We start from the raw sequence: 25,943 nt of genomic DNA, 5'->3' as shown, positions 1-25,943 counted from the left end.
AATGCTCAATTGGATTGCGATCTGGAGGAGTCGGAGGGCAGGTTCGCGGCAGGCTATGATGCATTGAGTTTTCTGTTGAGTTTTTCACTGGAGGCATGAGTGAGCCTTGGGTGCTCTCAATCCTGTCGCCAGTTGACCGGTATACAATTGATAATCAATTTTAATGTTTGATGGCTAACTGGTGTAGATATATAGAAGACAGACAGACAGTTGCCTTGGCTTAATTTATTCTCATTTTCGCAGATGCATCCTCACATTATTGAAAAAGATTTGAGATAACAGTTCCTATTTCCACTCAAACCTTTCAGCCTAATTACAGCTGTTACATTTTTTTTTTTCATTTTGCATGTCTGCCAAGATGTGGCATAAGTCAATACATACAAAAAATAAATAAATAAATAAATAAAGACTTGATTGTGTGTTGACAATATTGAATATTGCATTACTACTGTATGAGTTATAGTTTGTTTATTGTTAACGGCTGTGTATGTGTGTCAGGGTGGAAATGTGTGTTTCTCCTTAGAGGCTTTCCTAAATGCTTTATTCCAGGCTTAGATAACATGTACGGTGGGCCTGACATAAGGACTATTTTGCACCTGCTCTTGTGCTTTGTGTGTGCACATCAAATGACCTTCATTTCATTCAGCCTCATCTTGTGTGCATTAAAAAAAAAGAAAAGAAAAGCAAAAAAAAAAAAAAAGGTCTGTCTGACCTTCAGTGCACACGCTGTGCATCCTTAACAGCAGATGCAAAATAATTACTCGGTTACAGTCAAATATCACATAAAAGAGTCTTCAATTTCTACCTCAATAATTAGTGTTACTGAACTACTTCCTGAAAGGATTTTCCAGATGGGAATTTCTAGCTACAAGACTGCAATAATGCAACACTAGCTTAGGATACTAAAACATATAACGAGTATCAGTCCGCTGGGTGTAAATGACCTTTAGTTGTTTTTGAAAGTGAGAAATACTTTGGGTGGCACGGTGGTGTAGTGGTTAGCACTGTGGCCTTGCGCCTCCAGGGTCCGGGTTTGATTCCTGGCCAGGCTCAATTCCTGTCTCTGTGTGCATGGAGTTTGCATGTTCTCCCCTTGGTGGGTTTCCTCCCACAGTCCAAAGACATGCAGATTAGGCTAATTGGCGTTCCCAAATTGCCCGTAATGTCTGAATGAGTGTGTGTGTGTGTGGACACCCGCCTCATGCTCTAAGCCTCCTGGGATAAGCTCCAGCCCCAAACCAATGGCCTGTGCAGGAAACTGTACTGTATGATGAAGGAGGTAATGGTTGGAAGGTCTCAGGTTCAAACCCCGCCACCACCAAGTTACCACTGTTGGGTCCTTAGCAAGGTCCTTAACCCTCAACTGCTCAGATGTATAATGAGATAAAAATGTAAGTCGCTCTGGAGAAGAGCGTCTGCCAAATTTCATAAAACTCTGCAACGTGATTGGTCCATTAGGTCCATCTCCTAAATTGGTCCATTGGTCCATCTCCTAAAGGTACCCTACAGATATTCCCTAAAAGTGCTCCCTTTATGTTTCCAAGACCTTTGGATGACTGAATGTAAAAGTTCAGATAATGTCTTCTGGATATTTTATGTAGGAATAAAATTGTTTTTCCCAGTGGATGGAGGCAGCACCAGCTGGGAACCAAACACGGTTCTTCAGGGCACTGTTCGGGTAACCTTCTGTAAAAAACCTGTATGCTTATAATGCTTGGGCCTTGCGCGATGTTACAAAATAAAGGTTAAAAGATTTCTGTGGGACCAATAAGGAATGTTCCCTAAAGGTTATATTTATGTATGATTTGAAACGGGAATCTAATTTGAAATACATAAATAAATAACAATCTTTTCTGTGAAACCGTACGTGATGCAGTTTAAACATGGTGCAAGCAGCATATTACAGTAAGTTAAAGTATTTTGGGTTCTTAGGCGCACCTCAGGGTAATATTTCACAAAGAAAATGAAAGAGAGATGTGCAACATGAGATACACACCATGTGTGTGGGAGGCTGCGGTGTTCGTCCCAATCGGAATTCTAAACCCTCTTAGAAACTTCAGGGACCATCAAATGTGGACGTCGTGCTAATGGATGCTAATGGGCATAAAAGCTTCAAATACTGTTTTTTTTTTTACCTGTTTTTTTTTAATGTTGTTTTTGGGTCATTTATTCAGTGTTGCCTTAGTTCCAACGATGAACATCATCACAACGTAAGTACAACAATCATCCAATGTTTGGGTTCCTACTTGGACGTTTTCTGTAGTAATCAATGGTACTGTAGCAATGTTATGCCTTGAAAATAAACATATTTAAAGGCAAAGATTTATTCTTTACTTGTGTTGAATAGAAAGAAAAAATGCTTATTATTTAACATGAGCTTGAGGCAATGTGCATATTTTCTATAAATTACCATTTGTGCTTACTTTGCATCTCAGTGTATGAGGAGCATGTAGTCTGGTTGTATTAATATTTTAAATGATTGCTTGCACAAATAGACATTATATTACTTTGCTGTTTTATCAATTTATATTATAGTACATAAGTTCTGGTAGTCTTTTTGGTTGTTTTTCTTTAAGTGTCGTACCAGTGGTCAAAAAACATTTCTATTATTGCTAGAACTTAAGACATGAGGTCTACTGGACCTCATTGTCTCTTTCCGTTTATTGAACTGAGTCAGTGTTTTGAGCAAGGACTTTAACAAAAGATTAATGGCCAAGTAATACCTACAGTATACTGTATAAGGTCAGTGGGGTCTTAAGAGGTAAAGCTCAGGTGTCCTCAAATGCGTAGTGTGGCCTACTCACCAATCATCGATTTACTCTCATTGAGACCGAAGAGAATGTGCAGCAACAAATAAATGACCCAAAATCATCTAGTCTAAACCCAGGATTAGTCAATAATGCTTGCAATTTCCTCAAGGATTACTAAAAAAAAAAATGAAATAGTGATGAGAAAAAAATAGGTTAATACACTGAAACATTGCAGTTTTGGTAAAAAAAAAATTTGTCATTTAAAGAATAATAATAATAATAATAATTGTCATCGCTTTGTTTCTAGCAATCCATAAATCTAGTTTAGATCCTCCCGAATAATCTTAACTGAACACCTTTCCAATCCAAACTCCATGGAGCCTTTAGGAAGAAAATAAAACCTTTTATTTTAATCAACATCTGAACAAATTTAATCTCCACTGCCTTAAAAATGAATTATTAAAAAGTTCTGATAAGGATAAGATCAATGATTGACAAGACTGCTCTGACCCACATACCCCACAAAACAAATCTCTGAACTTACTAGACCTTGACCCATTTTAAAGGCAGTTACGTGTACCAAGAACTGTATTTCACTGTCCGCCTAGAGTGCGCATACATTCCAGGTAAATGGTGGCCTCTGATGTCGCTGGTTATCCCGAAAGTGTGTCAGATTTCAGTTGGAAAAAAAAAAAAAAACAGGTCACTGTACTTCCAGCTCATCAATTTCCATAGCTTCCTCAGCAAATTACCTCCAGGTTCCGTGTTCCCTCCTCCTACTGGGTTTTAAAGCTGCCTAGAAATCATCAATCTAGGACAACCTTTCGAGCGCTCGGTCAATGCCCCTAATTAGACAAAACTCCCGAAAATAGGGCAGTGTAGAGTGAACTGCAAGGGACAAAAAACTCACGCTTGGTGTAATACCAAGGATCCATCTTAAGTATGCTTGCCCTTAGAAGGAAACCATGAGAGTTGCTTGCCACTAGCTTAATTAAGTGATTAAATTGATGCCCCAAATACCCCTGATAGTTTGCAGATCTATGAAGAAGGACTTCTGCATTTATAATAGCACTAATGCGTTTAGAGGTACAGTATGTATGCACACATTGGGCCAATATATAATAATCAAAAAATACTGTGCATTTTTTAATCAAGTGCAGAATCTGTTTCCAAAGTTGAGCATCCAATCTCTCGCCCAGTTTAACATGGTTGTCTGGGAGCAGTTCTAGTGTAAAAGCAAGGCATTATAAGCAAGTAAGATAAGTGCAACTGGTCGTGTAAATTGACTATTAAAAAAAGCATTGACTGTTGTTAAGTATAAATCATAAATAATTACCCAAGGACTAAAATATAATGAGGCAAACTGTCAGAGGAAACCTATCAACCAATGGAAGGCGTCACTGCCATGTGATTTTCACTCTGAAGTTAATCATTTTCCTCTGATACCACGTCCTGAAGTGTTTCATTCTACTAATATCACACTAATCTTTTAATTTTTTTAATTAATTCATAATGTCTGTTTTTATGAGGTATGGTGTTACCTTGGTGTTATAACTTCCTGCTATCACTTGGGTTATAACAGCACATCTCTCAACATCATCCTTTTTTTTCTCTCTCTCTCTTTCTTAAACAGATTAAAAACGAAATAATAATAATAAGAATCATGATAATAAAAATAACAAATATCATGTATTTAAAAAAATCTGGCAAGTCTGGAAGTTTTGGCTGGCGGTTAGAGATTTCCCCCAAATCAAATATGGGCAAAAAACATCACTATATCAACAATAATGTTTTCAAAGTCTAAAAACATTTTTAACCCACTTATTAGCATTAAACTATGTGGCAAAAAAAAAAAAAAAACTGTAATGAGCCATTGCTCGTCAAAGAAACGATAACATGTCTGAACGAGTGCATTAAAAAAACCTGAATGTGGACTTTGGTATTGTCAGATGTGTTAAAAAACCAAAATAATGATACGTAAGAGTAATTAGTTTAAAGCCAAGATCGTCATGCTGACATCAAGTACAGCGCCATGCTGTTGTCTACCATAACTCTACAAGTATTGCATCAGCTCGAGTTCACCAAACCCCCCTCCACCCCCCGCATCGAGATTTTTTTTTTTTCCCTGTGAAATGTAAATAAGCATGTTCTCGGGGCGAGACGGCTCAGCTCTGATGTCAACAGTGCAGCTTTCCCAGTGGGAGAGACATTCCTCTCACTCCCTGCCAGGCAGCCGAGTGAAACTGATCAGGACACCATCACATTCCGGTTCACCGGCACACTCCACTCGGTCAGGACTGCTCTCAACTCAAAGTAAATCTGATACACATGCATGAGGGGAAGAACGCTTGCTATATGTATGGTACATACTGTAGGAATATAAGGAGGCATCCATGCATGCTTTTTTTCTTCTTCTTTTTTTCCATATAGAACTATTGAAAGTGTCTTTAATGTAGGGTTACCTGTCAGAATTTTTTAAATGTTAAATTTATATGTTGGTTTCTCGTTTTCACTTTAGAAGCATAGATTAAAACCAAATAAGTTTACTAGTTAAAAAAAAAAAAAAAAAAAATCTGGCTAATTAAGCATTGGCTCTCGCCACCCTTCCATTGGTGGCACTCTCAATGGGCGTGTCTGAAGCATGGCGTTTCTTATCTCCAATTCTGCTGTTACTGTAGCTAGCAATACTCTGAATGTCATGTTGCTTCAAGGACTAGATGTGTCTTTAAATTGTGCATTCTCCATTACAGGGTAGAGTCTCATATCAGCTGTGCAATTACTCAAAATTGATCCAAATCCAACATTTAGATTATTTCATTGAACTAATCTAACTAATGCCTTCAACAAGTATTATTATTATTATTATTATTATTATTATTATTATTATTATTATTTAAGCGTAACCTCAGCATTGGATTGACCTCCCTTATGAATATTTGCCTTAAGAACTGAATTTTGCTAAAAAAGTTCATAATTTTCTTTGTGTGATTTTTTGTGTGTGTGTGTTTTTTTAAGCATTTTGTACACGATTTAGTTAAGACTTAGCACCATGGGTCCCAAAAAGTTAGCAAGAATGATAACAGGAAAAAAAAGAGCCACTTTTAGTTTTGTTTTTAAAGCAGCCGGTGCCAAGAGGAATTATAAATTACGGTTAATTGATGTATAATGCCTAGTTAATTAATATTCTGCTCCTTTTACATGCCTTTTCTAAATGTTTCGATACTTTTTGTATGCGAAAATATGATTATAGTGTTGGAAATTGGTAATATTAGTAATATTTTTGGGTGGCTGGAACGGATTATCTGCATTTACATTATTTCCTATCGTAAAATGCATTTCTTAATACAGAAGTTCACCTTAAGAGCTCGTCTCCAGGACGGATTAAATTTGTATATTGAGGTTCTACTGTATTTCATAAAATTAATTAATTAATTAATTGAGTTTTTACTGTACAAAGAAAAAAATCAATGAATTATGATATTGATGTGAGGTCATATCTCCGAGCACTACTACAGTATGAAGTAATCAGTCATTTCTTTAGCCTGGACCGAATCGAGAAGAGATTAAGCTATTGAATCTAATTTGGCTCCTGTTATCTTATAATACGTGGGCTACTTTATTCTACAGTCTCCTGAGCGTGATGTTATATCAAATTGATCACCTCATGTTTAACCATACGATACAGCACACTGTAACACACCTACCTTAGACTCACTCCTAATATTCCTTTTAGCTGGACTTTCTATTTGACCTTGTCGCTGTGCACAGTGGTTTGCTTTTTTAAACAAGTTCAACCAAGTCAGCACATGACAAATTAAATGCAGCTTTCTGCTATGACAAGACATTACTTTGTTCATTTGTTTGTGTTCTGTTTTTCCACTTCTTTGTGTGTTTTGGACATTTTTAGACCGAGGCCGTGACCTGTGCCTGTGGTAATGATTGGCCAATCATAAAATGCTGAATGATGGACTTGGCCCAATTACCGGTGGCAGGGTGGACGTGAACTTGGATCGTACCGTGATGAACAGAAAGCCATAAAAGTGCAGGTTTATTCCATCCAGGGCTGTAAAGTGTGATTATAAACCCAAATCCAATATCGAGTCTTCAACAAATGATGAGAAGATTAAACCACAGAGGTGTTGGACAAACCTGTAAAGATTACAGGATTTACTTTCAGCCAAATCATGGTATTGGTGCTAAAACATGTCTCACCTAGGTGAAAAAAGTGGATTTTCAGATATATACTATACTTTCTGCATGTAATCTCCAGACCCATGTCTGGTTATTTGTTAAAATGTGTACACATTTATGTTTTATTTATCAAATACATTTTATGCCCTTTTATACAATTTCATGCCCTTTTATGTAGTGACCATAACCTGACCAACCTGAAAATGTTTTACTTTTCTAAAATGCTAAATCCTTAAGATGTATTACAACATGAATTTGATATGGTTACGGACACTACAGTTTTTGCGCGAAATGCTTTAATTTAAGCATTTCCACAGGTCATATGCTTCTAAGAAGCTTACACAAATATTAGTAGCAATTAAGAAATATAAATCATTATAATACTAAATTATTACAATTATTATTGTTTAAAGCAAGACAGTATGACACTGAAAAATGGCCAATTTTGGGACACATAGTTAGAGTTAGCGTCTTGAAATTTTCATGGAAGCAAGATTGGTCGTGCATAATTTCACGCTGCATAAACTTTAGAAGTAGCTTCTTTGGGAGGGACATTTTCTGTAAGTTCTGGGGATGGCTCCAAAATAGTGTGCTATGTAGACTGTAAAATCCATCGTTCCACCCACCAAGTAGTGCCCTTGATCAAGGAATAGAGAGGGATTTGGGATTCAGCCTTGTGCTGGAAACTAGTTACAATACAGGCGGTTCAGAAGCAATGCAAAACAACTTACTAAAAAGCAATTACTATGGAGACAGAGTGCTGTTTAAGATGACATCACATTATCAGATGTGTTTTCTTTCTAAAAGTGCTTCCATGACTGGTTCTGAACGTGGGTTTGGGAGGCAGCTGCTTTTCTCTCTTTCCAGGACTGCCGACCATACCGACCTACTTCCACCCATGCTCTGACTGACAGTGTAATTACCGATTGTCAGAACACCTGTGATGCAGAGTGATATAAATAATTAAACGTCGCAGTGCTGTTATGCTCTATTATCCCTACTCGTGGAATGTCCCGGTTGGAACTAACTTTTATAAAACGTGCAGTAATGCCAAACAATGCTTCCAGTTAGTTGACTGACGTTAAAAACAACCACTTTTGAAAAATGGCTGATGCTTAGAACACTAATAATGGAGTTATATTTAAGCTTATAATCATTTCTTGGCCAAGACCTACCTTACACCAAACTTAGTTGTATGCATCTGTACCCAAGATATGTACCCAAGGACTCCAGTAATCATATAAAGACTTTCCAATGACTCATTACCAGTATTCTTAAAGTCCTATACTTAGTACTGCTTGTCTCTACAATCTGACACCTGCATATTGGTATGATTTATAGTCCGACCATCTGGTTGGTGTCACCAAGAAGAGAATGGATTCCTTTGTCTTTAGGTTTCTTCCCTGTCTTCAAGTTTTTCCTCGTCACTGTCCCCTGTGGATCTAAATCTACACCTACATCTACATTAAACATGCTCAACTAAGTTACTTTGTCTAGATAACGACATAAACACTCCGTTTCCCTTCTTCCCCTATCCAGTGGTATCAATCTTCAACCTCAGCTCCCGATAACAGCTTGCCTGCTCAGGAAACATCTGGCTGCTGGTGTTGCCATAGTGACTCTCTCTCAAGACTTGAGTGTGGATAGACAGGGTAATACATCAGCAGTGAATTCTGATAGGAAAGCATTCACAGATACCTGCGGCTTATCCCAGCAAACAAACCTGAAAGAGCCAGACCTGTGCATGCCACCTATCAATTACAGTCAAATTCAGCCAGCAGGGAATCCATTAGTATATGACCAACCCCATCCAGGCATAAGGGAGTACACCACGTTTACTGCTGTTTCTGAGAGCTACCGGTGTTGGCAGGTTAGCCCTAGAGCACTGACCCTGTAGAATAATGCATGGCTTCCTCCTGGGAGATGGCTGTGGTTTGCATTCTACCCATTAAACAAATAAGCCATTAAAACTGTGATTCCCCCAGAAGAGTAAACCGAGCTAATTATAGCCTAAAGGATGCATACATAATGATCTAATCTAAAATCTAGCACGTGTAGTCGAGGAGAGCATCTCTGGTAAATGCATCATACATTACTGCTTATTATTTACCCCAAAAATAATATATATTTTTTTTCCATTACACACCACAACTCAGCATTCGGTACAAACCAAAATGAAATCAAGTAATGAGAAAAAGGAAAGGGTTGCTTTGAGAGGGTAAAGAAATCAATCTTTGGTTTGTAGCAGCAAATCAAAAGCCCCTGTTAGTCATCCAAACCGCAGTCCAAGCTGACAATGCCCCTCGGACGAGGGAGCACAAATTCATCATGTTAACATCCAGCTTTAACACCAGCGTATGTCAAGTCGCCTTCAAAGTGAGCAAGTGAAAACAGTGTTCTTACCTTCCACGGCGTAATCTTCTGCTCCGGGGAGAGATAATGCAAATGGTAGGAAGAGAGAGAAGAAAAAGATAGTTAGACATTAAAATTATAAACATACTGTACAGTTTGCATGTAAAATACAGAAATGATGCTGAATGTGTAAAGGAATTAGAGATAAGTTGTACAATACAGTTCATCCTGATTAAATACTGACGAAACATGTAGATCAGGGGATTTACAAAGCAGAATGTCAACGGTTCAAAGGGTATAAGTGCCTATTTTGGACGCCTTCAGCATTGTTTTAAAGTGTAGAACGATCTCAAAACCAGGAAAGACTATGGAATTAGAAATGGGAGTGTATGCTGTACCTCCAAAATGTTTCGCCTGAAATACAGTAGAGAACATGCAAACCACGTCCTGTATAAAAGTATACAGTATATTATGCAATTTGTACCACAACACCTACAGTCATGAGATTACAAGTGTAGTACAAGTATACTTCTGCCACCTACAATCCACGAACCAATCCAAACAACACAAGTATGCAAACAAGATTCTAATATATTGTGCATGCAAGTAACAGGTCATGTTTGAGGACAAATTAAAATCAGTAATTCTGTGGTTCAAGCGCACTTTATATCATGATATAACTCTGAAATTGCCGTACACGCCTCGAAATTAAGGGAACGAGAGTTTCCAAAAGATGCTGGATATTTGTAATTGCAAAGAAATCCTCAAATGAGCTTATATAAGGTGAAAGACGTAAGTTGCAATTAATGTGGAAATTTAAAAACCTACGTATAGTATGCATAGTAAACAATACTGTGCAATAGTCTTAAACCAATGTCTTTCCTTCATATTAAATTATTTTAAATGTAGACTAAATTAAAGAAATGGGAACAGATATTTTACTGTAACAAGCTGCAAGGTGCCCAAATATACAATGTAGAAATTGGTTGTTTATGTAACAACCTCAGCAGCAACCTTGTTTCCCCTCTTGTCTGTTCCAACCACTCAGCATCCAGCATTACCAGTATACTAACCACATTCCTGAACATCTGTCATCATCTGCACCTGTTTCTTACTGGTTTCTGCCTTAAGTTAGCAGCTTTTTTAATGCTTGAATGATTAATATGTCACTATGTGGCTTAACAAACATAAAAAATATTCATCTGAAACTTCACAGGTTCTGGGACTAGTATAAAAATGAGAGCCAAAACTTAGTCCTCCTGAAAGTCTGGAGAATTATTCTTCAAAACTACATATACAAGAAAGTCTGTCTCAAAAGCAAAATACTGTATAAAGAAATGGAAGGTGATATACTGTATAGTACTGTATATTTTGTGAATTTCCAGCTAGGCGAGAAGATACCAAATATCTAGCTTGACCAACAAGCATTTCTAACAGCCTAAGATCTATGTACTTGATAAAGTGATTTTTTTTTTTTGTTTGTTTAAAGTTTTAAAAGAACTTTATATTAAGAATTATTTTACATGTAGTTCTTGGTTTCTCATTGGTGCAGGTTGGGATCCCCAGAGATGACTTCCTTCAGGTTCTACGTTCTCCTCCCACTTCTTATGAGTAGGTTGACTGCTTGGTCCAAGTTGTCCCTGACTGCAAATACTCATGCATGATTCCCTATGATAGTCTGCCATTCCATCCTACCGAGAGCGCCAAGGTCTCAATGTTCTCTGGACAGGTTCTGGCTCCAATCTTACCTTGACCAGGATAAAAACGGTTGCTGAAGATAAACAGAAAAACTCTGATGAGGTGTTTAAAAAGAAGCTCCTTCAGCAGCTAGTCACTAAAGCAATCAGCAGCCGAGAATTGTATAGGACTCGAGCACTGTGAGCTATAAGCACTTTACAAAAAGTTACATCAGGGAAGAGTTAAGGTACAAAGAAGGTAAGTGCTCACTGAAGTACAGCCATTGATATGCTCTCTTTTTCAGCTCTGCCTCTTATTTAAGTTTAAAAGAAAACCACAAGCAAGTTCCTATACACAGCTTCTTTACTCATGTACTTGTGTAGTTTTGCTACAGATTCAGCATTCCTGTCATTACCTTCTGAACAAGCTTTATGTTGAACACGCACATGTCTGACTCCGGTTAGTCAGATAGATCAGGGGTCATCTCTTGGAGTGCCAAGGACTGATTGTGGACGCTGCAAAGCATGTTATTCAGATTGACTTCAGGATATAACCCTGTCCTTGGTGAATGAAATATATGCGGACGTAGTTAATCTCTACCTTTGTAGGCAAGTCATTTTATGTACTGTAACTGGACCTTCAGCTGAATATCTCTGCTCGAGATTATTGCAGTATAATGAAAAACGGCAGCAGGTTTCTACTGATCTGGCAACCGCAGTAATCTCAGGAACAACTATGCATAGAGAATGGGATATGCATGCATGACTAAAGAAAGAAAAAAAAACATTTTTGGAGGACGGTTCGGACATTTCATGATGTCAGTGCTTCTCAAGGGCTTTGCAACACTGTGAAAATTTTAAATCCCCTTTCATGAGAAATGAACTCTTCGTAGGCAGCCAGTAAAGACGTAGCAAGGGGATATTTGCCGTAGCGCTGTTTCACACATTCAGCATTTCATCTCGATGATTCGTTCTGACAACACCTGTCCAGTCAGTTACTCCCCAGCCCGTTCCATTAGTGGAAGGAACCGATCGCTCCAGGCGTGGCAGCCCATCAGGGCCATATTTCCTAAGCGCGGAACAGGATATATAATGTAAATGGGAGGCCATTTTGAGCCTAAGAGCACTGGGGAATTATTTCTCGCAAGCATGTTTGGGATGGTGCAGCTCCCGCAAATAATAAGCATAGATCTTATTTGAGAATGCTGCTATGGGCAAGTGCATAGTAATGCGTGGCGATAAAAGAGAAGAAATGAAAGCAACCTTGGAGAGCGAAATGATAAAAGATGATGCCTAGATTATGATATTATGCAAAACCTGGGACAATAGAGGTGAGGGGGAAAGGGAGGGAGGTGTTAAAAAGGCTGTAAGGGGTAAATTGTGTGTGCAAGTCAAATTATAAAAGAGAGAAAGAGAAACAACAACAAAAAAAAGCATTGAGGGATGTTTTGCTCTTGTTATTTTCCACTGGGGTTTGGTATCCAATATTTGACTTTCATGATCCTTAATCCTACCAATAAGAGGCAGGAGACATCGATCAGTGCTGTTGTCACTTTGAAACGTTTGTGTGTGTGTGAGTAATTGGATGTTAACCCTCAGATGGAATATGGTTGACTGCTTTCTCCACTAGCCTCGCTTCAGTGCACACAGTGGTCACTTAGTCGATGGAGAAAAACCCATTTCAGTTGCATGTATAAATGTTACCACTGCCATTACGCATGCTTTTAACACCATTTGCACGTCACTCCTCCAGACAACACAGGCCATTTCTTTTCTCTCTAAACTGACGGTAATGTACTTATATGCACATCAATTTTGACTTTAAACAGACTTGAAAAATCCGAACTGTCCCTTTAAGAAGTAACTTATAAAACATCAAAAGCTTTTGTATTTTTCTTTCCCTTCATTACGTTTCTTTTTTTTTTTTGTGGTGATTTGTTTGGAGCTATCTCCTGCCCAGATGGGGTGGACCAAAGCCGCTCTTCAGGAAACCTGTAGGTGACGTCACGGAGGGATTGTCCAGTTTATTTCCTTACCTCAAAGGTTGAGAAAACAACCACTTTTTATCATATATTTCCATCAACTTAAATGCATTATAGCCGTCATGCAGAATTACATGCATATGTTAAGAAAGTTCTGATTAAATGCTTAGAGCACGTAAACCCATATCTAATCAGATTAGCATCCAGGTAAACTGGATTCTTTAATCTGAATGATTTCGATCGGATTGAAGCACAAGTGTCTAGTGTAAATGCACCTAATGAGGATGAGTAATGGAAATCTTAGGGTGTGGCATGTATACTGTAGGTGTACATTATTAGGGACTGAATAGCAAAAAATTTAAACATGTATGGAATGACATTTAACCACAACCACAATTAAGAACCAACACAAACCAGGTGAACACAGTAGAGCACCAAATCAGTTACAGGGCGGGGTGAAAACGGGCACAGAATAGAAACTTATGCAGCATTTGAACTGCAATAAGCCACTGGATGTTGTTTAAAACCATGGACCTACTAAACACATGTTCGAGTTGAACCTAAACACTTGGTGCATGAGATCCACGTTGGCAACCTGACATCCAGTCTCTGATACGCCACACACGAGCTTCCATCGATCGAGCTCAGCAGGGGACGGCTTGACAAGAGCACTACAGCTCCATTGAAGACAAGATGGACTTTACGGATGTCTGATGACCCAATTTCCGGTCGCTTTTGTCTTTTGACAGCAGCTCTCAAAACAATATTTTTATCCTATTTGCATTGTGTATTCTGAGATTTTCGAGTTGGTAAAATGCTAGATAAATATTCTATATCCATCAGTACTCCTGGCCGGCCCTGGCCAGACGTTTGGCGTAGAGGTCAAGCTCCTGCACCTGGCGTGGTAGCCTGTGCTCAGGTTGTTCGACACAGCAAGGGATTTGCCCCTCTATAACACCCTCAGAAAGATGATAATCTTCAGACCGAATCAGAGATTCAGACTCAGTGAAGCACCGCTTTAGCTTTCGGCAGCTGTCGCCTCTGACCCCGCGCTCACAGGTGAAGAAAAACATGTCCACAAACTGCATTTCAAAAAGACGCAGAGGGATTCGATTGGAAAATAAAGCCATGTCAGGACGTGACAGGTCATTTGCTTTCACTAAAAGCAGAATTTCAAGCTGACCTTATACCATACCTCTTCCTCCTTCTTTGTCTTCTTCTTCTTCCCAGGAGCCATTACCTCAACCAAACCAGAATCTGTGATGGATTTTGTTCATTCTGTTTAAGATTTGTTTTTCAGTTCCTAAGTGAAATATTATGCATTTAACCCTTATAAATAATCTGTAATAAAAGCCATGTAACACTTCCAGCACCTGTTAAATTCTACTCTTATTGAGAGAATGATCTCAACACTTCTGTGTTTTTAACCACTCATGCCTCTATGCCAGCTTGTACCATTATAGAAGGATTAAATCAAATAACCCTATAGATTTATGCCTTACAGAGTGTAAAATGCATTTTCTGAAGCATTTCCGAGTAATTTTATTAAAATTGATTTACATCTAATGGAGCATAAGAGTAATGAGGTAAATCATGACACACAAACTTGTGAGTTCTTAACAATTTGAATGAATTAAGTCGTATGAAATGATACAGGGGGGGATGTTAGTGTTGGAGCTGGAGTTATACGGAGAATCTATATATCTATATATTTATGGGACGGTGCAGCTATACGTAATCACTGCTCATTATCATATGTAATCTAAGGACATCTAAATCACTCTCACCCAATTGGATGTATATATCTACAATATCTTATGGATAAATTCAGGAATACATATTTTATTTGGATTATTGTACAGCTACTCTGTTGTAAATGGTTACAACTACTGATAAGATGTGAACAGTTGTGTAGAATTTGAATTCAATATCCATGAACAGTGGTGGCTTAGGCAGTTGAGCTCTAAGTTGCAGATTGGACTGTCAGGGATTCGAGCTACACCATTGCTGGGTTGCCAGTGTTCAGGTTTGGCCCTTGGGCTAGGTTGTGCCTCTTCCAATGTGGCGAACCAAAGTAAAAAAATTAATACAAATAAATAAATAAATGTAAGTATTATAAAACCATGCAGATATAGAAAAAGATCTTCCATTAGAATTTGAAAAAAATGGAATCGCTTAGACTGTATCATGGTTGTTGGTGCCAGAAAGGCAGATTAAGAAATTTTACAAAGAAAGATGATCTCGGACGTCTCTAGATCCTACAAAGAATGGTATGAAATAAAACCAACCAACAAGCTTCAGTTGTGTGGAGGAACAAAAGCCTTGGTGTTTAGACTGCTTTTAAGTGCCTTAACCACTCTTTACAACCGTGATGAGCAGAAAAGCATGTCAGAGTGCATGACATGTTAAAAAATGACATGAAAAATACTGCAGGATTTTGATAAATAAAGAAATAAATATGCATTTAACTATTGTAAGATGGCTTAGATCCTACCTGCATTTAAGTCACCAATAAATTAATGGATAAATAAAGTAATCTGCCTGATTAACTCTATACTGTACATGGAATATACAGCACTCTTACTCTACTGAAGCCTCTGGATGAGGAAAGAAGAGAAAAAAAAATGTCAATTACAACTGAAAACCCCAGCATTTGTTGCCTTACAGTCAGTTGCTGTAGCAACACAACCAAAGCAGTCTTTCTCTCTTCATGCCCTTTAGAGGGCAGAGGGAAAAAAGAAAAGCAAGCCGGAGTAGCAATAAAAGCTATTTGTTGCAATATTGCTGATCGATTACATCAGTTACGAAACACCGTTTTTTTAAGTCAGATCCGTTTGCGCTTTTAGCCCGGAGGCTGCTGTTGATTCCCTCTGCAGCTATACGAAATCTTTTTTTTCCAGAATAAGTCAAAGTGAAATTCACATCGCACATGAAATATAAAAACAAAAAATAAAACAACCCTGAATGCCAGGAAATAAAAGATGAATGTTGAAACTGACATGTTTGAATTTGCACGATTTTGGTCAGTAGCTTCTGGTGTGGGGTTGAGGAAAAGGGGGAAATAAGGGCTTGATGTTAGTGCATGTCAGCCTGACTCTTTCTCATTTGTCAGTCATTTGTCCTCCCAGCGGTCTCCTGAAGAATCTCTTTCCCGAGCTCAACACGTTTGAGTCAAAACACATCGCAGGAGATCAGAGCCCTGCACCTTTTTTTTTTTTTATCGCTATCTTTTCAAATCACACCTCGCTGACTGATGCTTGCCTCTTCAAACAGTGACAGGTGCCTCGAGCAAGATGTGAGATCTCATGTACCTTGTCTCTGTCTCCTAACGAATATAGCTCAGTATGCATGGGGGAACTTATGATAACGCTTTGACTGTTAATATCGAAAATTATTATTAAACTGGCTTTGGCGCCTTCGTCTCAAATCGGATTCACTAGCGGGTTTTAAACCAAAGATTTATATTATTGATTTTCTATAACCACTGCTCTGATGGTAGTTCTGACTGTAACTGAATTGCATTATCAGCTTTATACAGTAATTATGCTCTCGTTTAATATTCTTAACTATTGTGCCTTATTTAAAAAGGCGCTGCACACATTTTAAATCCATTAATAAACAAATAAAGTAGGCAATAAAAAAGTCACCATTTTAAAAGTGTCAAATTATTGGGATGCATCAAGCACATACTATAATAAAACCTCACAGGATTGGGACTAAATTGCTTGAAACATCAAACATTAGATGTTGGGTTGCATCAGTTGGTCAGGTCTGGACTCAGCAACACTATGAGGCAATAAAATGAAGTCAGCGGACGACCTGAATGTACTGAATGATCAGGTTATCACATCTATGGAGTTTTTCTTCCCTGATGGAACTGGCATATTCCAGGACTCAAATTGTGAAAGAGTGGCCCTGGGTGGGTAATACTGTAGACTGTAGTACGTGAACTGGCCACCACATTGTGTGCTGTAATCAAAGATAAAGGTGATTGCAAAAATTTTTTGCAGGAATTCTCCAATGTCAGCATTTTTGGAATAGTGAATGGTAATATGAAAAGCTGCATTCTGATGTAAGAAGAAAGATTAGGAATTAGTGCTTAGAGCTGTAATTTATGTTCAATAACCTTAAACCACCATGTTTAAAAACATCATTTACCAGTGTAAATCCTAAACCCGACATACATGGTTGTGCATGGGGTCATGACTTACTGTAGGGGCTTAGAGATTCTGTAATCAACTAATCCTAATCAACAATGAGAAAGGTCTTAAATACCTTCGGCGTAAGAAGGTGTAGAAGGTATTTAGTTAAGTAGATGTATTTCTATCTCAAATAAGAACGGGATACAAGGTCAAAAGCAAGATTCCATGGAGGAGAGAAGGGGCATCTGAGACGGTTCTGACAGTTTATCGATGAGCGCCGTATATTAGTATCGACACCAGAAGCCCCAGAGGGCAGAGTCGGCCTTATCTCTACAAAATGATCCAGACATGTAGAGCTGGAAAGAGGGACTCAGATGGAGGGTGGGACGAAAAAGAGGCTTATCTCTTAGATAGGGAATTAAGGGATGAAGCAAAAAAAAAAAGTGATGGGGAAGTGGAAAGTTGAGGGACCAGCGGATCCTAAAATGGAACATTGATGCACAATCCAATCTATGGAATAAAGTATTTCTAATATCAGGTGTAAGGGGGCCCTATTCCCTCCTTTTTTGTCCTTTTTCCTTTTTTTTTTTTGTATTGGCCAAAGTTTAAACAAACAAATTAGATTCTCTCTCACTGATATAGCATATAAAAATACCTCTCCTACGACTATTTGATCAGCTCTGTTGTTCTCTGTGGTGGGCGTGGCTCAGCAAGAGGTCATTTGCATAATACCAAAACTGCACAATTGCAGGAGAAGTGAAACATAGGGAGTCTTAGAATTTCCCATTAATTAACACGAATGCTTTAGAGGAGCTCTGAGACATGCATTAACGTGTTAAAGAAATAGTAAAATATGAGACCTTTAAAAGATTAACAGAGATCATATCTATTTAGCTGCAAATCAAAATAATAGTCACGTTAATTATTTATTTAAAAATAAATACATTCATTAAAAATAATAATTAGATACTAATTAGACATGTTGATCATTTATTCATTTATTTATTGGTAAAATTCAATCCTAAAAATTAAGCACATTAAAAAATACCAAATACTGTGTTTCACATGGCGCGGGTATACATGTGGCATATGCTATTGTACTATTATTTGTTTATTTGAATTTTGCTGTACTTTACGTAGTTCGGGACACAATATAAACTCTCCTAATAATCTTAGTAAATTGAATATCAACAAAATAACTGAATAACAATGATAACAACTGCACATAATCTATAAGGTTAAAACTGAGCACAGGTAGGGTGGAAATTTTTTTAAAAAATCACATGATGCATCTTTTTAAACGGATTCAGCAGGGGCAGAATTCAAGCTCTCGGATGTGACTGACCTCCATTAGTTTTCCCCGGCAAAACGCTTAGAATTATTATTTTTTTCTACCTCTGCACAAGGAACAACACCCTCAATGACTTTTCTTTACCTTTATGCGGTTGTTTAACATCACCCCAGGCTAAACAAACAGCTCAGTGTACAGCAGTGTGACCCGAATCTGCACCTTATGTAACAGGATTTATGAATATGACAGAAACAGGTGCTTAGAGAGATAAATTTTAAGGTGGGCATATATATATATATATATATATATATATATATATATATATATATATATATATATCAGGAAAATTGAAAGAAAGAAAGTCCAAAAAAAATATTGTGGCGTAGGCGGGGTTTCGGCTAGCGACCATCATGCCTAGCGGGAGGGGTTGCTGTGTGTTCACCCTGTTGGGGAAAGGTTGGCTTCGGCCATGTTGTGTGTGTGTGTGTTAGGTGTGTGTGTGATCTAATGAATGTGCTCTGGTTTATGCTAAGGCTAAATTGAATATGGTTTGGTGTGAAGGTTTTGCTCATGCTTTTGTATGACTGCCGTGCTTAATAAAAAACTCCCAGCCATTTGCATTGGGCAGCAAGGAAGCGCTCACCTGTCTCTCCAAGTTCCTTCCTAGCGGTGAAAAATGCAACAATACAGTATATACAGTATATATTTATATATATATATATATATATATATATATATATATATATATTTATACTGTATATATTGTTTTTTTCTTTTAAAATTTACTCTCTCTCTCTCTCTCTCTCTCTCTCTCTATATATATATATATATATATATATATATATATATATATATATATATATATATTTTTTACTTTCTTTCTTTCAAATTTTCTGCTCTTGCTGTCACCAAGGTTTTTCCTGTTCTCTGCATTATTGAACACTTTCCCCATGGTTTCTTTTCAACTTAGCATGACCTTTGTCTCACTTTTGGTTGATTTACCATGGGGTGGAGGGGAAGGAATGCACTCCATGAATTTTTCAGTTTCCCGATTTCCATCGGTTCTGAAAATTTGTGACTTTTTATTTGCTTTTTAAAGTCTGAAGCTTACATAATTGACTTGAAACTTATGAATAAAGGCAGTGATGATGCAGGAGTTTCTGCTAGACAAGGCTCACAGACATATAGACAGACAAGGACAGAGTACTGAAGACACTAAAGACATTGACAGTTGCCAAGGGAACTTGGGGGGGGGGTTATATTGGAGACTGCTGTTAATTTGACCTTGTGAGACAGACAGACTAAGGTGTGAGCCAAAAGAGAGAAAGAAAGATAAAGAAAGAGAGAGATAAAGAGAGAAAGAGTGCTCCACTCAGAGTGACATGGAGGAGGCTGTGTTCACAGAGCGGAACAGCTGGATCAAAGCATACAGACAAGAACATGGAAGTCAGTCTCTCCCTCTCTCTCTCTCTCTCTCTCTCTAAAAAGTGTCTGAGTGAGAGCATACTGTACAGTGTTTTCTCTTTTGACGAAAAGTTAGCAAGTCATTGACCAACTGCAGGTTTTTCCCTTTAGGTAAGGAGAAAACTCAGGTGACCATGTGGATCAATACGTTTAATAGTTTGCATTTTAAATTATTATTGTTTGAAGCGAGACAGTTTAAAAATAATTTTTGGGACACATATAAAATCATCTCTCCAAAATAGCTAAAGTTAGCAACTTTTCTGTATTACTGTATATGTATTACATAAAAAAATAACATACAGCACCAGTACTGTTCTTTTCCCAAGATTTCCACATACTGTTTCTAATTCTAAAAAAAGCACGGCATTTATACAGACTATTTAAAAAGACATGTGCATCAGTCAATGTGATTAAAAGCATAATACAACAACAATAACAACAACATAATGTTAATAATAATAATAATAATAATAATAATAATAATAATACCCCATCCACTAATCTTCTTGTCCTCGACAGCTGGAACACTGATTTGTCCGCCCTTGCTTAATCCGAATCCTGAACTATCAGTACCACGGATGAGAACCTAATCCCTTTTTCATTGCAATTGCAAGGTGGTGAGTAAATTCTAAAAGTGCATACGCTTACACCCAGGAAAACAAACTGAGGACTGATACAGGGTAATAGAACCAGATATGGTTAATAAACTCAAAATTGTTCATATCATATCATACCACCAATAGTTACAGATAAAAGGTACATTTGAAATATGCCAAGTGTCAAGCCAAATATTCTCTTATTGCTGACTGCCAGCAATAAAAAATGCTATTAAATGTTTTGCAGCAGATCTAGGCTCTGAAATATACAGTATAATATTCATAATCAAGCATCATCTTCATAGGTGTAGTGGCGCTGAAGTGCACCAGAACAACATTTTTTTTTCTCTTTGCATAGTGAAATTCATATACACGTTTGTAAGCACTTGGAGAGCCAATCAACAGCAAAGTGTATACCATGCAAAAAAGAAAGAAAAAAAGTATTTTGAATAGTGAAATTGAAGCTGTTAAGTCCTAATTTATCTTAATAACTCCTATATTACATAACACGCAAGCCAGCATTCCACCCTTAAACCTGCTGAATTACCCCCACTAATGATACACTGAAATTGTATTAAATAACGTATTATCCGATTGGCTATTTAGTTAACCAATCATAATTCATCCCATCATTAAGTTACATGGCAGGAGCCTTCTGTTCAAGTTAGAGTGTTTAGTAACTACAGAGCAACAGCGAAGCAAAAAATACATAAGATTATCCATCTATCCATCCATAGTAGCATCTATGGTTCAACTAGCAGTCATGTGGTGAATACCATTGTATTTCCATTTTACGACCGTTTTAGGACCTCTGGTCAACATTCACAGACTATATGTCTTTGGACTGTAGGAGGAAACCAGAGTACCCGGAGGAAACCCACCAAGCATGGGGAGAGCATCTATGGAAACTGAAATGGACAAACTCCGTGAACACAGAACTCGAGGTGGGAATCATATCTGAACCAGCCACTTAGCCACCGTACCACTATAAAAGAATATAACGAGCCTAAATTACCATAAAAATAAAATTAAAATCATTAAATTGATCTTTAAACATAACCTACTATTGCTGCATTACTATGTATCCTTTTTTGGTACACATAGCACTTGGACAAGAAGCACACAAGTACCGTATGTCTATGCACCTGTTCTCTTTTCCCTCTTTGTCTTCACGAATATTTTTTTGTCTTTTACTCCAACACCAGCTGCCCATAGACCGTCACCTTCATTTAAACCTCGCAAGCTCTTCCCCTTACATTCTCACATCCCATGTTAAAACGGTCACGTCAATAAAATCCCATTCAATCGTAATGAATTGAGAAGCAGTGAGACTGCGAAAGGTGATTTAATGCCTTTTATAGCGGCGGTGTGATTGTGTTAGGATTGAACCGCAGACACGGCCGAGCCAACGGCAGCGGGAGAGCGAGACAGACATCCCACACGCGCAACGTGTCTCGCTCCCTGGCTTACACGCACTTTTTTGTTGTTGTTTTTTTTTTACAGACCTGCTAAGTGCTTCACAAAATGGCTGTCGTAAGAATGCGCATCTAGATAGTGGCCATGTCATGTTGTCAGGAAATAAAAGAACCAGCACGACCCCTTGTCCCTCTCCGAACAATGTGACATCTAAATGTCCATTTCCAGACAAAACAATCTGCGCACACAGTCAAAACACGAGCCCCATCTATCACACTCTCTCACATTATTTTTTAACCACCCACAAACACTGTTCAGTTTTTTTATTTATTTTATTTTTTTTACCCACATCAGCTCAGCAAGGTCTTATGAACTGACAGAGCTGTCAGTGATCTCAGTGATCTGTAAAAGGTTAGTACCTTGTCAGTGTTTCCTTCATCTAAAGCCCTGGAAATCACCCTGCCTTTCAAATGCAAAAGCTGTAATCTCCAGGTAAACCAGTGAAACTTTCTGAATATACAGTATTATTGCCACCATGCAGGGGTTTCCCTGCCTAACGCAACAACATAGGAAAACAGGATTCCACCCCAAGCTAGGGGTAATCTCCCTAAATGTGTGATGTTTCAGATATATAAGGTTTCTTTTTATACAAATAGGTCCTGATAAGCAACACATATGACATGATGGTGACGAGGGGTACCTTTTAAAGGAGATCTGTTATTCTATATTCACTTCCTAGTCATTTTAAGATATTCTGAAGGCCCCCCCCAATGGGTATGTGGGGGGGGGGGGGGGTTATATATAGCCAATTATATTTTTATAAGTATTGTGACCTCATAAGAAGACGCCTTCAAGTGAGATCTATAGGTAAAGATAGTGTGTGTAAAAGTTTGGGATAAAATCAGTTTGAGTCACAAGAAGATCAGGGAAGGAAACATTTTCTCTCTTTTTTTTTACATGGAGACTTACAGTTGGCAGTAACGCAACTACTAGATACCAACCATCATTAAACAATGATGAACAAGAAGAAGAAAAAGAAGAATCAGCTCTTCTTCTCTTTGGTCGTAGCGTGGCTCAGCAATAAATCTTACTTACGTGGGCACTGACATGCCAAATTAGAATGGAGGGTGAAATCAAGTGGGTGTAGTTAAGGTACAGTATGGTAATGCATTATCTGAGGGGTGTATCAGCTGGACATGATGTGTCTGAAGATTTTGGCCAGGTGCCCTGTGTCACATACATCCCGTACATTAAAAGGACCAATCATTAACATGTAAGATTGACCCAGAGACAGACATATACAGACATGTTCTGGTTTAACAAAAGGGTTCCAGCAGGGTTCCATAAGGGGAGGTTCTCATCACATTATACATTTGGGGGAGCTCTGAGACCTGTGTGTGACTTGTTAAAGGAAAAGTATATTATAGGACCTTTAAAAAACATGGAGTAATGGTTAATGATGGAAATAAATAAGAAAAAAAAATCAAAACAATTTACATTTCTATACGTTTCCTTGCTCCACCTACAATATTTTTTTAAATGCTCAATTCAATCCAAAACATTATTCTAAGCTCATATTTCAACTGAGCTCTGCTTTGGACAATCCGTACTTAAAATGTCAGCTTGAACCAAAGGCATTCTTTCTGCCACATATCCCTGTTCCTGTGTACTAATGACAAAATCGAAGAATACAGCACCAGCTTTGAAAAAAGGAATAAAACAACAACAACAATAATGGCACTGCACTGTTCCTCAGTCGGATATCTAAGAGCATACAATAACAATCACCAAAATGTGTATTTTCATTCTAAATGCTGAACACTGAAAGAGTAGAGCCTATCGATTTTCTTTTGTAAAGCGCAGCCTCTAACGCAAAGTGCTGCTGCAGGCAGAAGATTTGTGCGTTTGTTTATCTATTCGGCCTGATTTAGATTTTTTCGGCTGCTTGCAGTATACATCACATGGATTTAATTCCTCCGAGTTATGAATTGACATGCAACAATCCCATCAGGGGACCATTGCTTGGGGACCATAAAGGGGTAAACGCTCACGTCGGGATGTGACGGGATATGGGCACCCGAGGCTCACCCCGTCCCATGGGGACCGAAAGACAGCTCATCTGGTCTGATCCCACAAAAAAGCCAATGCAGTGCAAATTACCAAACAAGTTAAGGTTGATCATGTTAGAACGGCACCAGAACGCCCAGTGTACCATAGCTGGCTGCACACAGGACCCAGCAGACAAAGAACCCAAGACTGCCAAATTCTTCAGATCCCAATCTGATCAAGTGCTCATGGGGTTCGCTGAACAATCAAGTCCAATTCATGGACGCCACACCCTGCAAACCCACAGCACTTAAAAGATCTACTGTCATAGTAATGGTGCCAGATACCACAGCACACCCCAAAAACTAGTGATGGGTCGTTCATGAATGATTCGTTCTTTTTGAACGAATCTTTAATGTGACTTAGAAGAACAAGAAGTCCCAGGGAGTGTTTCGTTCATTTTCTACGGGGCGCATATGCACAAAGGATCGCAAAACCTCCTTAGGTTATGTACAGGAAACAAAAATTACCTTTACCTTTGAGTCGTTCGTTCTTTTGTCACGTGATTCCCATAGACGCTATGCAGTGCAATAGATTCAAAAGAACTAATGACTCTGACCAGAAGATGTGAAAGGTGATCTGCTCATTCTGTTTATTATAACATGTCCTTAGCTGCACTTTATTGTTTTTATTATTATATAATAAATACTGATTAGTGTATACTGTGAACCATTAATCTATATCAAATTAAATGAAAAATCCATACAGTACACAAATTCACCTAGGAGCAATTTATGACAGCCCGCCACCTACCTACCCACCATTTTTTTCGGACATTGAAGTAAACCTAAGGATCTAGAGGCCATGAAGTAAAGGAGCAAAAGAACTTTGAGCAGACTGTAACCTGAGATCAGGATTGAAGCGAGGACCCTGGAGTAAGTGTTATATACTGTACTGTACTGCCAGACAGAGTAAATAAAATGAAAGATCTACTAGATGAAAGTCTTAGAAGACTCCCCTGTCTGAAGGAAAAGCTCCAGCCCTACAGCCAGGCTCTGACCCAATGAGCTGCCTTAAGCAAAATAATTGACAAAAGTGTGTGTGTGTGCGTGTGTGTGTGTGTGTGTGTAAGTGTGTGTGTGTGTGATTGTATAAGCCATCACAGAGGAACTGCTACCAAGTGGTCAATCTTTGTGGCTTTTATGACTGCTGAACTTGCCAAGTGTCAACTCACTTATCATCTTTACAAGACGCCCTTCGTTACAAGAGAAGCGTATTCCTTTAGCAGGCTGGTTAACGAGCAGCCGTCGCACTAGCTAAGCGGACTGTACACTAATTACCGATGTGTCAGCTGGAACGTAGTGTGTGTGGAACAAATTTAAAGTCTAAGTGGACCAGAAGCACCTTACTAAGGCTCTAACCAATGCTAATTGGATTCAATAGTTAGCCCGGTGGTCAATTCTGTATTGATTAGAAAGATGGTCCGTATCAAGCACCACACTCTAGGATGAGCTCACACACACACAAGAGTTGTTAAACTACGTTTTGAGGACCTCCCGTGAACATCCTAATGCATTTTATTTTCGTACCAAGGGTCTGAGTTTTTTTTTTTTTTCTTTAAAATTTCTTATCTTTCTTTCATTAGATTATCCCAGACTATCAATTAATCTTTCAACACACACACACACACACACACACTGGTAATTAGCATCATCTTATTCCATTTTAATTATATTAACTTATTCTGCCACTAATGCAGTCTAAAAGATCTAATCTGATGTGGCCCTTTTCATATCTCTTTAAGGTTTTGAGAAGTTGGTTGGTATTTTTCTTGGCAAATTGGCAGCTTTTAAACACTTAGCATGCTTTACTATCATGATTTGACTGTTTGTTTGGATTGGTATTAAAGATTTCAAGTACTCCAGGGTGGAATAAAATCGTGGCGCTAATTGCCTGATTCAGTTCACTGTGGATGAAGTAGGGTCGCTTTCAAAGGATTGCAACACACACACACACACACACACACACACACACACA

The 25,943-nt window shown here is 38.2% G+C and overlaps 1 protein-coding gene across 2 annotated transcripts in view; it reads right to left on the bottom strand.

Annotated features, from left to right (window-relative positions):
* Positions 1-25,943, bottom strand: part of nrxn2b (neurexin 2b) — a 703,577-nt gene that overhangs the window by 558,096 nt on the left and 119,538 nt on the right. For both annotated transcript variants that reach the window (XM_053479498.1, XM_053479499.1), the window contains one exon: positions 9,345-9,362. In XM_053479498.1, the coding sequence (XP_053335473.1) occupies positions 9,345-9,362 (18 nt within the window). The remainder of the gene's footprint in view (positions 1-9,344; positions 9,363-25,943) is intronic.

Source organism: Clarias gariepinus, chromosome 20 (genome assembly GCF_024256425.1).
Source record: "Clarias gariepinus isolate MV-2021 ecotype Netherlands chromosome 20, CGAR_prim_01v2, whole genome shotgun sequence".
NCBI lineage: Eukaryota > Metazoa > Chordata > Actinopteri > Siluriformes > Clariidae > Clarias > Clarias gariepinus.
This window is presented reverse-complemented; position numbering and strand designations above follow the sequence as displayed.